The sequence below is a fragment of the Carassius gibelio genome, chromosome A22 (genome assembly GCF_023724105.1).
Source record: "Carassius gibelio isolate Cgi1373 ecotype wild population from Czech Republic chromosome A22, carGib1.2-hapl.c, whole genome shotgun sequence".
Lineage (NCBI taxonomy): Eukaryota > Metazoa > Chordata > Actinopteri > Cypriniformes > Cyprinidae > Carassius > Carassius gibelio.
In genome coordinates, this window is record NC_068392.1 from 7809704 (window position 1) to 7825979 (window position 16276).

Genomic DNA, 16276 nt, shown 5'->3' on the forward strand with positions numbered 1-16276 from the left:
AAGCGCTAAATAGCTAGCATACGTGTTTTAGCACTCTTGTTTACACATTCACCGGTTAAACATTGTGAACTGACTAGAAATGATATCATAACATTCTCCACGGATTTAGCGCTTAGTACTATAAACCTCTGTGGAATGTAAACATATTATTACTTTGAACGATTTGTTTGCGTAGACTTACCCAATATTGTCGTAGCTACTAAGGCCTGCTAATGAGGTTTAGTGAAGATTCGTTGCAAAAACAAAAACATTCTTTCGTATTTGTAGGCCGTAGTTTCATGTGTGGATGACTTTAGCGTGGAATGGAACTTGAGTTGAACCAGACGCTTAATTCGTAAAAAGAAACCGTGTGAAAAATGTGCTTTCGTACACACCTTGTATCCCACAGGTAGGTCTTGACAGTCCTGGGTACAGCCGCTGACTTTACGGTTTAAACACTCGTTAACATTGCAGTTCCTCTCGTCAGATCGGTCCCCGCAGTCGTCGCGCTGATTACACACGCTCCCCAGTGGAACGCAACGGCCGTTTGCGCACATGAAAACCGACCCATTGCACAAACTTTCTAAAACATGGAGCAGCGAGAAAAAAAAGGGGAGACAAAAATCAACAAAACCATCAGATAAGAAACATAGAACTCAAGTGGTTGCTAGGGTGCTCCTGACAGACTGTAGCACGTTTCTATGCCTTACCTACAGTTATTGCTAGGGCGTTCTGAGTGCTTTTTAGCATATGGCTATGCCTACATTGTGATGCTACTGAGTATTCTGGAAGGTTTTAACCACATTTTGATGTGGTTGCTAGGGTGTTCTACTGTAGGTTGTTTCTATGTTGATATGTGGTTGCTAGGGTGTTCTGAGTGATTTTTAGCTTGAAGTTGCTATGCTGCTGAGTATTCTCGAAGGTTTTCAACACATTGCTAGAGTGTTGCTAGGGTGTTCTGAGTATATCTTAGCACTTTGGTGTTCTAAATGTTTTGTTGTTGTTGTTGTTGTTGGCATGTCACTATCATGTTCTTGGTGGTTTAAAATATGGTGCTTTAAGGGTTGCAATGATGTTCTTAGTGCTTCTTAACACGTTGGTATGCTGTTCATGGTGGCTTTAGCATTTTGCTATGCAGTCACTAGGGTGGTCTTTTGTTGTTTTAGCATGTTATATGTGTCTCTAGGGTCTTCTGAGTGCTTTTTAACTCTTGCTAGGGTGTTTTGAGCACTTGTAATGCTTGCTATGGTGTTCTAGGTGGTTTGTGGAACTTGGCTATGCAGTTGGTTGGTGTTATGGTTGCTTGCTTGCTAGAGTGTTGCTTACTGGTCCAAGTCAAAAGAGCCTTATTAGTGTTTTAAAGTTGTACTGTAAACATGTTGCAAACTGTATTTTCCCTCAGAAATATAAACCTAAAACTGTTGCTTAATGAGCTTGGCTGGGAACAGTAATAGCATCTGTTAACATTAATGGCATATGGTTTGCCCTAAAACCAAAAATTGAAGAACAGAGGCACAGCAGTTTCATCAGCCCCTCTCTGCCCAGCTCAGGTGAAACTGGCAGGGGTACAGGACAGAAATGGGGAAGACCAGGTGTTCTGACAAATCCCTTATGGGATGGAACCTGGGAGCCTGTCAGTCACATGAGAGGGACTCGCCTGCAGCGGAACACTTTGGGTTGAGTGGCAGTTCATCTGACTGGTCCAGACAGTCGGGGAAACCATCACATTCCCATTGGGCTCTCAATAAACACCTCCCATCTGCGCAGCGGAACTCCTCCTCTTTGCATAAACGATATTCTGGAGAGAAAAATAGGTATTATTAAATAGGTGTTTCAAATAGCTATGCATGATATTTCAGATGCCATTATTATTGAGATAAAGTTTAAACAAGAAATACAGTAACTGTAAGATATAAATTCGCAATTGTGAGATCTGTCACAAAAAAGTCACAATTATGAGAAATACTCGCACTGCAAGAAAGTCATTTTGTGATGTAATGTCACAATGGGAGACAAAGTTGCAAATGGTGATGAAAAACAAGCATAAAACAGCATTGCGATATATAGAGTCATATTTTCAAAATAATTGTAATTGCAAAAGAAATTCACATTCAGAGAAATAGTTACATTTTATGATATAAAAATTCAAATTGGTAGACAAAGTCACAGATTGTGAGAAATAGTCACATTACGAGATATAAAACCACACAGTGAGATTTGTTTTAAATCATTGTGAACAAAAAAAAATCCCAATTACGAGAAATTTTGTCACATTCTGAAATCTAAAGTCACAAATGGGACATAAATTTGCAGTTATTACAAAAAAGTGCAATTATTGTTGTCAAAAATAAAGTGCAAGATATTGAGTCATCAACAACAATAAAAAAAACATCGCAATTGTGAGAAAGTCATAGAGAAAAAAATGTAAGTTACCTTTAAGAGATAAATTGTGAGAAATAGTCACATTGCGAGAAATAAAGAACATTTTATGATATGAAGTAGAAAATATAAAACCACGTTGCGAGATAAAAAAAAAATCTTGTGGAAAACAAAAATTAGAATTGCGAGAAATACTTAAAGATAAATAAAGCCACATTTTGAGATATAACACACAAATGGGACATATGAAGTCACAACTACGAGAAATATTTTTTTAAAATAAAATCACAATTGTGAAAATAGTCGCACTGAGAATAAAATATCATATATATATTTATACACACCTGTGTAAATTAAGTTAATTATGACATATGTAGTCAATAATGAGAACAAAAAGTGTCAATTATGAAAAAGTCATATTGTGAGATTTAAAGTCACAAATTGGAGATATCAAACTGCAATTCTAAAAAAAGGCACAGTTATTATGATCAAAAATAAAAAATATTTTTTTTTACATTAAGACAAATAAACCATAGAAATGTTGTATTTAGAAATTTTTCAATGTTAATTAAGCACATTTTCACTTCACTCACTTAAATTTATGCTGCTAAAAAAAAGTACTCTACTCCAATTTATAAACAATTGATTAATTAAAAAAAATTGTATGCAACTTCATTTACGCAAAAATGCTTCGCTTCTAATCCTAAATTTACCTTCTTGATTTTGTGGTCAAATGCGTCCGGGACCAGTTTGTGAGAATCATCTTCAAAAAAGTTCAATCTATTATTCTGAGCAAGTGTGTTTATTCTTAGACCTGAGGTATTGGACAGTGAGTTGCACTTGCTGCAACCGCTGAAACGTCCAATTAATAGTTGTACCAACACAATTACAACCGATTTTAAACAGGCCACAAAGGGACGGTTATTTTCAGAAGGTAATGATTCGAGAAACCAGAGTTGCTCACCGCATTCCAGAGACTCATCAGAACCGTCTCCGCAGTCGTCATCATGGTCGCACACAAAACGCCGCAGGATGCAGTTCTGGTTCCGGCACTGGAACGTGCCCTCAGTGCACGTGTTGTTCGGAGCTTATTAAAGAGAGGAACAGGAACAAACAGGACCTTAGGTACGTGTTAGGATAAAAGGAGCAGCACATAATAGACACCTGAGACTTGTCTCACACCCCCAGTTAGTTTGTTTGTGATTCTGAAAATTCAGGCACAGCAGATAAAAAGAACATATTTTGGATCAATTTGGCACCTTATTACCCAACAATGGTGTTAATTAGTGTTCTTTGTTCCAGATGATAGATAGCTAGAAATTTTCCCAAACTTTTGACTGACGCATTCACTTCAGTTCTATTGCGAAATGCAGCCATTATGTTACTACACTGCGGTTTGGGGTGTAAACGGGAAATGTTTGAGGAAGTCGCTGGTCTTGTGAGAGGACATATCATGATTGAAGTTACCACAGCCAGCTACTGCTAGCTCATCGCTGCCATCGGGACAATCTCTCTCCCCATCACATAACCAGTTCCTGGGCACACAAGCGTACGATCCTGGGCAACTAAACAAACCGGGGGTGCATGTTGTCGAACCTGCCAAGAAAAACAGTCAGAATTAGAGAGACTAAGCATCGCAGTCTCAAGCCAACATGCTGCACTGTCAGTAATGAATATTTATTTTATAAAAACTTTCTTAAAAGTAACTGAACAAGTTTAAGCATTGTCTTGAGAACTTGTTTAACAGTCTGCTTGTGTTTGACCTTTGCAAAACTTGATTTATTTTATTTTTATTTTATTTTTTGTCCAGAGACCATTTGTTAGGAGCACAGCATGGCCATAAATTCGCCACTATGATGAAACCGCAGGCCAATGTTTCTTCCCGCCTCTTTCGTTTTGATTTATATCCTTCCTCTCAGAGGAAGTCTTTCATTGTGTGGCCTAAATGCAAATCCGCGCTTCAGAGTTTTACCGCAAATTTCTTCGCTTTCGTCCAATCCGTCACCACAGTCGTCCTCCCCGTCACAGAGCCACTGTTTGGCGATGCACTTGTTTTTCGAGCAGGCGAACTGATTCCAAAGGCACGATGAATCTAGAGGGAAAGGACTGAACTTTGAAATCAAACCCAAGGGAGGCCATAATGACATTTAAAGAAGTAGGAGAAACATAATTTATGTTGTTTTAAACCACTTTGACTTTAGCTCTTCCACAAAACACAAAATATTATATTTTGTAAATGTTCACATTGCTCTTTTCCCAAATAGAAAAGGGATGAATAGAAATAAAATGCATACAAATGTTCAAAAATATTTTATCTTTGTAGTCCAGGGAAGAAAAAGTCAAATGGGTTTGAAAAGACATGAGAGTGAATAAATAATAAGATAATTATAATTTTGCCAGGAAAATTATAAAAAATGTGACATTTTACCCTATAAGAAATAAAATGAAAGAGTAAACATCTATGAAACCACTTTGACTGTACTTCTTCTAGAATTCAGAATATATATATATTTTGTTTACACTGCTCTAAAACACATATATACATACATATATATATATATATATATATATATATATACACACACACAAAAATCTAGACATTTTATTTTGTGGTCCAGGGAAGAAAAAGTCATACAGGTTTGGAAAGACTTAATTTTGGCAGGAAAACTAAGAAAAATGACATTTATACCTTAAAATATCCGAAACAAAACACAGACACACACACACACACACACACACACACGCACACAAAGTACTAAATATTACACACTAAATATTGTACGTTGTGTTCCAAGAAAGAAAAATCCAAACGGGTTTTAAATGACATGGATGACCGCGTATACATTTTGGTGGGAAAGCTAAAATCTATACCCTATAATAAGCTAAATGAAAGTGTTAGCATCTATGAATACATTTTAATAGTTATGTTTGCCTTTGAAAGCTAAATTGAGTGCAATATCTGAAGAAGGTGGCCACTAAAAGCCCCCATTCGCCCTTGTTGGGATTAGAGACTCAACTTTGGAAGACGATCCTGCTAGCAAGCACTTTTAAAGTAATTGTCCACTTGCATACACACGCGAGCCATGGGAGGTGCGAGCAAATATGCCCCTATCAGCAGTCTGGAAGTTTGTGTTTGCCATCGATTTTGTGATATCTCGGCAAAACAACCGGGGGCTTGGACAGAGAGACCAAGGTCACCAAGAGAAAAGTTTTAAAAAGTGACACCAAAAGGGCTGAAGACAACGAACGCGCAGAGGATGAACAGGTAAATGAGGGTCATTCTTCAAAGCCTGCCTTGGGGGAATTTTCAAAAGAACAAATAACCAAAATTAAACGTGAAAAAGCACCAACACGTTTGTCAGTACCAAGGACATGGAAACAAATCCTTATTATTTCTGATTTTGGGTCAGTGACTATGAGGTTGCAGAGTTGCACTGGCTACATGGGAGCTTTCCTCACAGATCAGAGCTCTTGTTTGTGAATAAGACGCTTTGAAGCAGAACTAGAGGTCGAGGCAGAAGCAAAACAAAGATTGCTCGCAGCAGGAAAGCAGAACTACCTACCCTACAGTTCTGCTCACTTTAGAGGTACATCACAAAGTTTGAGATGGAGAGAAACATGAATATGTCAGATCCACTTTTCTGAAACGCATTGTTTTTTACAAAGCTCATCGGTCTAAAAAGCAAGGTAGGCTCTAATTGGCCAACTATCCAGTGCATTGTGATTGGCTGAATACCTCAAGCATGTTACGAAATGTTACGCCTCTCAACATACTGTGATGACGTACTGTATGCCCAGCACGACAAGACAAAAACAATAAAACCCATTACAAACGAGTCATTTGTTGCTTCCGTTGGGGACATAAATAACGACTTGCACTGTGTTTTTTGTATTGCGTTGTGTACCGCGCTGCATAAACACAATACCATGTCTGCATTTGTGATCAGAGAAATGACGACAAGCTCTACTCTACACTGCCCAAAACTTGTGTTTGAATCATCAGTGGCAAATCCTTTACATACCGTATTTTGCAGACTGTAAGTCGCACTTTTTTTCATAGTTTGGCTGGTCCTGCGACTTATAGTCAGGTGCGACTTATTTATTAAAATTACTTTGACATGAACCAAGAGAAATGATCTAAGAGAAAACATTACCGTCTCCAGCCTCCAGAGGGCGCTCTATGCAGCTCAGTGCTCCTGTAGTCTACACTGAAGACATAGAGCGCCCTCTTGTGGCTGTAGATGGTAATGTTTTCTCTTGGTTGTAAATAAATGCGACTTATAGTCCAGTGCGACTTATATATATGTTTTTTTTCCTCATCATGACGTATTTTTGGACTGATGCGACTTATACTCAGGTGTGACTTATAGTCCGACTGTCCTTGCAAATATGTGACCATGGACCACAAAACCAATCTTAAGTCCCTGAGGTATATTTTTATCAATAGCCAAAAAAAAAAAGACATTGTATGGGTCAAAATTATAAACTTTTTATTGGAACATATGGGACATATAATATTGCAGTTCTAAAGAAAAAGACACAATTAGGAGAATATAATTAGCTTTATTTTGTTTTAACCCTGAAGTGAAAATGAGCTTCAATAAAATGCAATCACATAAAAAAAAAAAATTCAAAGACTGGACAAGAAACCGAACATAACTGTGATAAAACATGACTGTACCACTGTAAAGCCAGGAATGTCAAACAGCTAACTCTCCCATTTAGCACTTAGCACATAATAGCCATGGCAAGTGGATCAATAGAGCAAAATAGCACTAATATTCTAATGTAGGTGGTCATGCATGAATAGAAGATAAATAAAAGCGATGTGTCCAACAGGCATGATTAGTTGACAAATGTAGAAAGGTGGCACTCACCGCATTGAAATTCATCCGCTCCATCCTCGCAGTCTTTCTGTCCATCGCACAACCAAACGCTGGAGATGCAGTTTCCACTGGGACATGCAAAATGGCCATCCTCACACGTATGGACTGAAGAAGCTGGAAAACATGCCAAAATAAAGACAATGAGGGCGTAGAGGAACCAGTAGAAACCCATCAGCAGTTCTTACTTTAACAGGGTTTGCTAGGTTCACCACTATTTCAAGAAAAAAAAAAGGATGCGAACATGCTGAAAATAAATCAACTGTATGACCTCTAAATGTCTACCTCAACTTTAGTCATCTAGTTTGTTATGTGTAGTTTTGTATTTGCATTTAGATTCTGACTTGCGTAGCAAGGTCGTTTAAAGCTGCAATATCTCCTTGCAATAAAGAGTTTTTGTTGTTTGTAAGATAGGAGCCACCACAGCAGAGGTCAGGAGTTGAATCCTCTTCAAATTTCTATTAAAGGTTTGAGCTATAATTTCTAGAGAGCTCTTCTGCAGTTGAGTTTTCAAGGAACATAAACACAATATCAAAGAACCAGTGCTTTAGCTAACAAATCACATATTTGTATTATGTATTTCTGCCTTCAAGATGTCCTGGAAAGCTCCTGAACAGAAGTTTTGGAAGTCAAAAATGAGCGTTTACAGGCACTTTTATGTCCCAAGGCACTGGTTTTATTAAAACAATTTCTCTTTTACCGTAAAAAAAGATTCTAAAACTAAGAAAACGGTTTACAATGGCATCATTCATATGATACTTTTCAAATGTCTTTTTATATTGTTCATTTTGTTTTACCCTTTTTACAAGATCAAGTTTTAATCTTAAAATATGAAAATCCATATTAAACAAAACAAAAAAAAATACAATCACTAATAATTTTGCAATATAGCCTATGTATATTTGCATTGCACAATATACTGTATATTGTTTGTCAACAACACATAAAATGATAGATAGATAGATAGATAGATAGATAGATAGATAGATAGATAGATAGATAGATAGATAGATAGATAGATAGATAGATAGATAGATGGATAGATGGATAGATGGATAGATGGATAGATAGAAATCCGAAAAATATTCTACAAACTTATCAACTTCCAGAGTTGTGTTACACTCAGCCGAAAGGGCTTATTAAGTCACTAAATATTCTCAGTAGGTCCTGGGCTTTCTACATATATCATAAATATCTAAGTATATTACTGTCAAATATTTGGCAGGACTCAGTATGATTGAGACAAAAAAGTCCAGATTTCAGAGCCTCATAAAAGGCTCCGGGAATGTGAGCCGTCACTGCACCGCAAAGCAAACTTTGTAAAAAAAAATCCTTTGTTCCCAGCTCTATTTTCCATACTTAACGTGACAACATTGTACTTTGAACACAAACAAACAAGAAAAATACAGACCGGGGGAGAGAATTCAAATGCATCTTTACCGTGACAGTGTATTTCGTCTGCGTAATCCCCACAGTCGTTGGCTCCATCACAGATCCAGGAGGGATGAACACACAGCGAAGTGGAATTACAGCTTAGAAACCGCTCATTGTTCTTGGCGCGAGAACCCAGTCTGTAGTATTCCATGCAGTCTGTGCTATCTGGAAACACAATGAGACAATGAGTGTTTCACATTTTAAGTGACAAATAAACACACACATTCAGAAGTGTGAACAGGTTAGCGCCTTCACACATGCTAATCTTACTACAGTGTTTCTCGTCCGATGCATCGGCACAATCGATGATCTGATTACACCAAGATGAGGCGGGAATACAGGAGCCATCTACACAACGTCGTTCAGAGGGCAAACACGAGGAATCTGGAACCAGAAGGGAAAAATGCTTTGAATGAATACGGACCACATTAAATCAAACCTAAATATTTAAAATGAAGTCAAACCACTTTAAATCAAACCAAAATTCTTTAAACGAATTCGGGCCACTTTGAAGCAAATCAAAACGTTTTAAATTAAGTCAGACCCCCGCAACGCAAACCAAAACTCTTTAAATAGAGTCACACTGCTTTAAAGTAAATCAGAATTCTTTAAATGAAGTCAAACCACTTTAAAGCAAACCAAAATTCATTAAACCAAGTCAGGCCACTTTGAAGCAAATCAAAACGTTATAAAATTAAGTTAGACCCCTACAATGCAAACAAAAAAACGCTTTACATAAAGTCAGACTACTTTAATGTAAATCAAAACACTTTTAACAAGGTTAGGCCACTTTAAAGAAAAACAAAATGTCACTTTTTAAGCAAATCAAAATGAAGTCAAACCAATTTAAAGAAAACCAGAACACTTAAAATGAAGTCTGATCACTTTAAAGCAAATCAAAATGCTTTAAATGAAGTCAAACCACTTTTAAGAAAACGGAATTGAGATAATCTAGGAAAATTGTCTTGGTTTGTTTCAGTAAGGTTTAATATGTAATATGAACGCAAACATATCTGGGTTAACTTCGCTTTCACATTTGCAACATTACAAATTCAAAATAATAATAATAATAATAATAATAATAATAATAATTAATAGTGTAAGTACACTGATATTCAAGCAGAAAGTGGTTCAAACTAATTGTGTTAACAAAATGAGAACAGACACCCAGTTATAGCTAAATTAAATCTCACTCCATTTTCAAGACCAGTGGTTGTGTGAATGCAAAACTGGTCTATTTAAAGAAAACTGCATTTAATTCTTACAATTTGGAAATAGCAATCAAATTTCACTGGCTACAGGTGACAAGGTACAATAAAAATGTTTGTAATTAGATGCATTTTATTCATTTATTTACAATTATTTAGATTACTGAATTGCTAGCAAAAGTACAGATTTCACTGCCCTTCACTGAAGCATAGGGATGCCGAGAACTGTGGTTTGTACTGTTTACATTATAGATGTGTTTCTGCATTAAAGCTTAATGTTGTTATTTAGATGTTCAAGCAAGACGAGAATTCAAGAGTTCTACTGATTGATGGACTACATTTCTCTAGAGAGTTGGGCAGAACAGGGGTGGGTGGGGGTGGGGGGTGATGGGGGCCGTGGAGAGAAGATTCCTGAAATGACCAACACTGGACTGAACATAAGTTTCAATTCTAATGAGAGGTAGAAAAAAAAAATACCCACTGTTACAGTAAACTTCATCGGAGTTATCCCCGCAATCATTCACGCCGTTACAGAATTGATGGTTGGCCACACAGCGCTGGCTATAGCACGATTTAAAGCCGTGTCTGCAGTTCCGGTTTTCTAAAGAATGACAAAGTCTAGATTAGGCATAGGACTGTACACATTTAACACAGTTAAATAAAGGAAGACAGACAGACAGACAGATAGACAGATGTGAAGTCTGGATCGTAAAACTATCTAACAACTGCATCATTAGAAACTCTGCTTGAGAAAGTAAAGACAGAGGGATAGAGAGAGACAGAGCAGCAGTCGGCCTGTCACATAACTCGCACTCATTACGTTTTTGCCAGGCTGCTCTAAGCTCTCGTCTTATTAGCCCGAGTCACAAGAGAACAGGGAGACCTTCTGCAGCTTTCTTCATTCAGTTTCGAGATGAAACCTGAAGGCTCAAACACAGCACCCAGCCTGATTGGGTTCTTACCGCAGTACTGCATCTTCTCATCAGACCTGTCTTTGCAGTGCGCGATGCCGTCACATGTCAGTTGGTAATCGATGCATTCCCCATTTCCACACTGGAACTCAGAGTGGATGTTACAGGAGGAGTTCATAGCTAGAAGACAAGAGTAAAATAGTTCTGTGGAGCAGTGATGTGCTGCACTGAAATAAAGATAGGGATGTGCATTGACTGCTTGAGTGTTTGACACATAATCAGCCAAGGACAGATGTGGCAATGGAGTTCCATTTGCATTTATTTTATTTACTGTTAGCCCATGTACACAAACTTCAGCAGGATGTCTCCTTGGTCTTTGCATCATGTCCCCTGTTTTCTGTTCTGTTCCATCAGATGCACTATGTCTAGCTGTTTGAACATAAAATCTCATCTGCGAATAGAAGCAGAATAGAACAGAAGCACCTAGAACTATATAATATTTAGATCTAGCTAAAAGTATCAACTATGCAGATGTGTTGTAAAGAAACTGGCATCTAGACCTGTTGCAACTTTCCAGATAGGAATCTGTAGTGGCTCTGAATAGGTGAAAATAAAAGCACTTGGCATTTACAGTGTAGCAAAAGGGATTTGGATCACAATCTGAAATAAGAATTTTGTAAATAATCTGAATTGAAAATTTAGATCACAATCTTGATTTAGAATTTATATTCAGAGCAAAATTTGGATTGAAAATTAGTCTCAAAATTTGACACTCAGAGCGAACAGAGTGAACAGAATCTGAATCATAATCTGTATTTAGAATGTGGATCACAATCTAAATACAGATCAGAATATTGGTACTGAATCCACATATTCTAAGCAAAGGAAATCTTGATTGCATTTTGGATGAGCAATTATATTTTAGAATACAGATACACAACCTAAATCTGAACAAAATAAATCCGAATCACAAACTGCATTTAGAATTTGCATTTAGAGCTATGATTACAATCTGGATGTACAATATAGATCATAATCTGGTTCCAAAAGGCAAATGTAATATATATATATATATATATATATATATATATATATATATATATATATATATATATATATATATATATATATATATATATATATATATATATATATATATACATACACACACACACACACACACATACACAAATCTGGACACAGAACCTAAATTCTGAGTGAAGTGAAACTGAATCACACTCTAGATTTACAGTCTATATTCAAAGCAAATTGATAGTGGCTGCAATATGGATGTACAACATAGATTAAAATCTGGTTCCAGAATTTTAACAACAAATGGAATTTGTTTTTCATAATCTGAGTCTGAATCCTAAATTCTGAGCAAAATGAATCTGAATCATAAACTGGATTTGAAATCTACATTCAAAGCATCAGAAATCACAGTCAATCTGGATTTTTAATTAATTTTCAGAGCAACAGGAAGGATTCTTCAGTAATAAGGTTGTTGGGCCATAGCCTCACTGTTCGATTTTGCTGCAGTTTGTTCCCAGAACAGCAGCATGTTCCTCTCACTATGCTAACATCCACCGTTTTGTCCCACATGCTCCCTGTTTTTCACCTATCCTCTTTTAGACCTGGGGCACTGCAACATTCACTCTGAATTTCAATCCGGAGCCAATCAACTACCAAACATTCCACATTCTGAAAACTTGCTTTATCACCAGCATCCCAAACAGAAATATCAGCTATTATTTGGAATACTCCAGTATATAGACAACCTCAATACTAACAGACTTGGCCACATAACTCAAAGCACTGGGACATACTGAAAAAAATTGGGGTAAGTGAAAAAATGTCCAGGAAAATGAGCAAGAGATACAGCGAGAGAAAGGGTACAGGACTTACATACACATCTGTTATCATCCAGTAACATCCGTTCTCCACGGCAAGTACAGTTTACCACACCAAGAGGAGTCAACAGACAGAGATCATGGCACCCTCCATTATTCACGCTGCAGGGAGATGACTCACCTAAAAATATTAAGAGAATCCTTTGTAACAAATCTATCAAGCACCAAATCAAACCGTGACATTCACAACGTTTCAAAGAGTTTTACAGCTCATACTTAGGGTTCGGAATTTAAAATTTGATGCACATTGAAACATGGCATCAAATATCTCTATAATTGGCACCATGTTTGGATGTGTACAAAAAAAAGTGAATAAATAATAGTCATCAAAATTAATAAGTAAAATAATTTCTAAATAAATTTCAATTGTAATATGGATGTAACATAATAACTATGTACAAAGAGCAACCAGATTGAAAATCATAATCTGGATTTAGAATATGGATCATAATCTGAATCTAGACAGTCTACATTTAGAATCGTTATTTAGAGAAAGTAAATCTGTATCAATTTGGATGTACAATAGAGATCATGATCTAGTTCCACAACTCTGTTCAGAGCAATCTGAATCATAATCTGCATTTAGAATATGAATCCTAATATGAATCTAGACCACCAATTTCAATTAGAATCTATATTTAGAGCAAAGTAAATATGGATTACAATCTATATGTATAATAGTTTTTATGTATAATTTTTTTTTGGATCCAGAATCTAAATTAATCTGAATCATAATCTTAGGTTCTAGATTCACAGCAAAATGGATTTGTATTTTAATTGGATGTAAAATAAAAATCATAATCTGGTTCAAGAAATATATATTCAGAGCAAGCAGAACCTGAATCATAATCTGGATTTAAAATATGGATCACAATCAAGATATGCAACCTATATTCAGAGCAACAGGAATCTAAATTACAATCTGGATTTAGAATCAGATCCGAACAACATTTCAACAAAATCTTTCTAGCGAATTATTATATGTATGAATTATTTTATTATTTAGTAATTGGGCACACAACTTGTTTGTTCGCTGGAATAAAGAACATTATTGAATGCTGTGTGAAATATTTAATTCATACTGGAAAATTCGGACTGCCTTTCAGAATGCTCCATTTCCAATTTCTACCCTAAGGCATCTGATGTCTTTTAACACAATACATTCAGGCTAGCACTGAACACACACACACACACACACACACACAAACACACAGTCTTAAGGCTTGAAGGGCACTCTTGCAATGCCAGTCAGAAAGTTGGGCTCCTCAGCGGATGGGAGTTTGAACTGTGGTCGGCACAGACGTTGGCTTGGAGCACAGGTCTCTGAATGGCGCCCTATCTACACACAAGCGGCTGCCAGATTCCAGAGCTGTGGGCCGAGTGTATTCCCCTGCACAAATGGTGAAGATTCAGATGAGTGCATTGGGCCAGCGTCTTTCACCGTAGTGACATGAGGCTTCAGTCCTGGGAGACTTTTGCTTATTATGGGATATGCCTTTAAATAGCTTGGACTCTTCGATGGCTAATATCTATTGACTTGTGAATAAAAGCCAATGTTTATTGGTTGGAATAAAAGTAATTACAGATGGCACCCACTTTTAAAGGGGCAGTTAACCTACAAAAATCAGTTATATATAATATATTTGTTATGATTTAAAAAGTAATGTGGGCAATTACTTAGATTTTCAGAATTTTATAGCACGGTCTAAATTAATTCTCTTAATAGAGTCATCTGGACTATATAGATATGAGGGACGGTGGCTACTGAGGTCCAAATCTCCTATAACAGTCCTGAGATGAGAAAATCTCCAATTGCAGTTTGGGATGCCAAGCATATAAGCTGCTTTCATTAGAGTCCTTTGAAACACTGAGGCTCGAACCACAAACAAAAGAAACGTCTGTAGCAAAGCCAGGAAAGAAGCGGAGTGGAAAGTCGGCATTCTATAAATGTGTCACGTTCTATAAATTCTGCTAATTCTGTCAATTTCATGGTGCCATTTTACGTCCTGGGTGAATCAAGTTTGGTCTCTTGGCTTAAAATGATTTGCACCTCAGGCACTTGAAATGTGGTGCTCTTTGTGAGTTTCAACAGATGCAATTACCAAGCACTGCAGGTGTAAGTTTCATGGTTGGGGAATATAAACGTAAATGTCATCATGTGCATTAAACAGAGTTTATGTAAATGTACTTCCAGCAGTGGCCAGACAGGACTGGGTCTCAGTATTTTGAATGGGACTTGAATGAAGGTACCAAGATGGATTCACAGTATTAAGTCAGTGAAAAATACTAAAGTGGATCATTTAGATATTTATGTATATACCTTTGTAATTTAGTGAAAAAATAAATTAAAAAAGTATATATATATATATATATATATATATATATATATATATATATATATAAATTAAAAGTTTAAAGAAAAATAAAGTATTTTTAATTGATATTACTGGAAAAAAATTCTGACAAAATAAAATATCATACAAATTAAAATCTTCATTCAGAATCCAGATTTATAACAAAGGCATATGTATTCAGAGGCTAAATTATATCAAATAAAATCGCAATGTGTATTTAGAATCTATAAAAGCAGTGTAAACGCAATATACATTATAGTCAGAGATATGCAACATAAATCATAACCTGAATCTGGAATCTAGATTCCAGAAAAGAAAAAGAAAATAACTTTTATTTATAATCTATATATTTGGAGCAAACTGAATGTTACAATATGAATGTCAAATATATATCATAATCTGAATCAAGAATCTAAATTTAGAGTGAACAGGAACCAGCACTTAGTCTAGTTTTGAAATTTGAAATTTAAAATGACAATTTATATAGAATCTACTGTATATACTCAGAGCAAATCTAAATTGCAGTATGGTTGTACAATACAGATCCAATCTGAATCCTGAATGGGGATTGAAGAAAAAAAAAGTATTTGAATGAATGTCTATTTTAATAGTCTAGTTCATAAATCTATATATAGATCTCTATTTATATTTAGATCTATATCTCAGAGCAAACAGAATCTAAATAATATAGGCAGTGGTGAAGGTAACGAATTACTGCAAACTGCAACACTCAATATGGCAGAATATTCCCGCCTTCTGAATAAAACAGCCAATGGCTGATTGGTAAAGTCATTATGTCACTGCAGCTGAAACCATAGAAGCATAGAAACCTGAGACTCACACATATGACTGAATATGTGCATTGGCTCGTCTAGTCTTTTTATCGCTATTTGGTTATAATCTGTACACTAATCACAATGCTGATTCAGAATCTGAATATACAAATCTGAATCTTGGAGACTTAATTTATTATACTTAAGCAGATATATCAGCCTGTAATTACTGGATATGTTCCTGTTAATGATGTATAGTCACTTCTTAATATGATTTGTATTTGTATTTATCACACTGTGCTGACATAAGCCCAGCTTGTCCTCTAATAAGTAGAGTCAGCAGAAAACTGTGTGATCGCGTTCATCTTATCTGACCTTCTTGTCAGAATGTGTGGATTTTGTTTCCAGCTTCACCGCACACCCATAAAAAAAGCCCCCAGTGACT

The 16276-nt window shown here is 36.2% G+C and overlaps 1 protein-coding gene across 1 annotated transcript in view; it reads right to left on the reverse strand.

Moving 5' to 3' along the window:
* Positions 1 to 16276, reverse strand: part of LOC127943256 (low-density lipoprotein receptor-related protein 1B) — a 208603-nt gene that overhangs the window by 58622 nt on the left and 133705 nt on the right. Inside the window, exons 45-55 of the mRNA XM_052539581.1 lie at positions 12700 to 12825; positions 10846 to 10974; positions 10365 to 10484; positions 8946 to 9059; positions 8682 to 8840; positions 7236 to 7358; positions 4331 to 4450; positions 3826 to 3954; positions 3323 to 3445; positions 1637 to 1777; positions 375 to 562 (exon numbers count right to left, since the gene is read on the reverse strand). Of these exons, the coding sequence (XP_052395541.1) occupies positions 375 to 562; positions 1637 to 1777; positions 3323 to 3445; positions 3826 to 3954; positions 4331 to 4450; positions 7236 to 7358; positions 8682 to 8840; positions 8946 to 9059; positions 10365 to 10484; positions 10846 to 10974; positions 12700 to 12825 (1472 nt within the window). The remainder of the gene's footprint in view (positions 1 to 374; positions 563 to 1636; positions 1778 to 3322; positions 3446 to 3825; positions 3955 to 4330; positions 4451 to 7235; positions 7359 to 8681; positions 8841 to 8945; positions 9060 to 10364; positions 10485 to 10845; positions 10975 to 12699; positions 12826 to 16276) is intronic.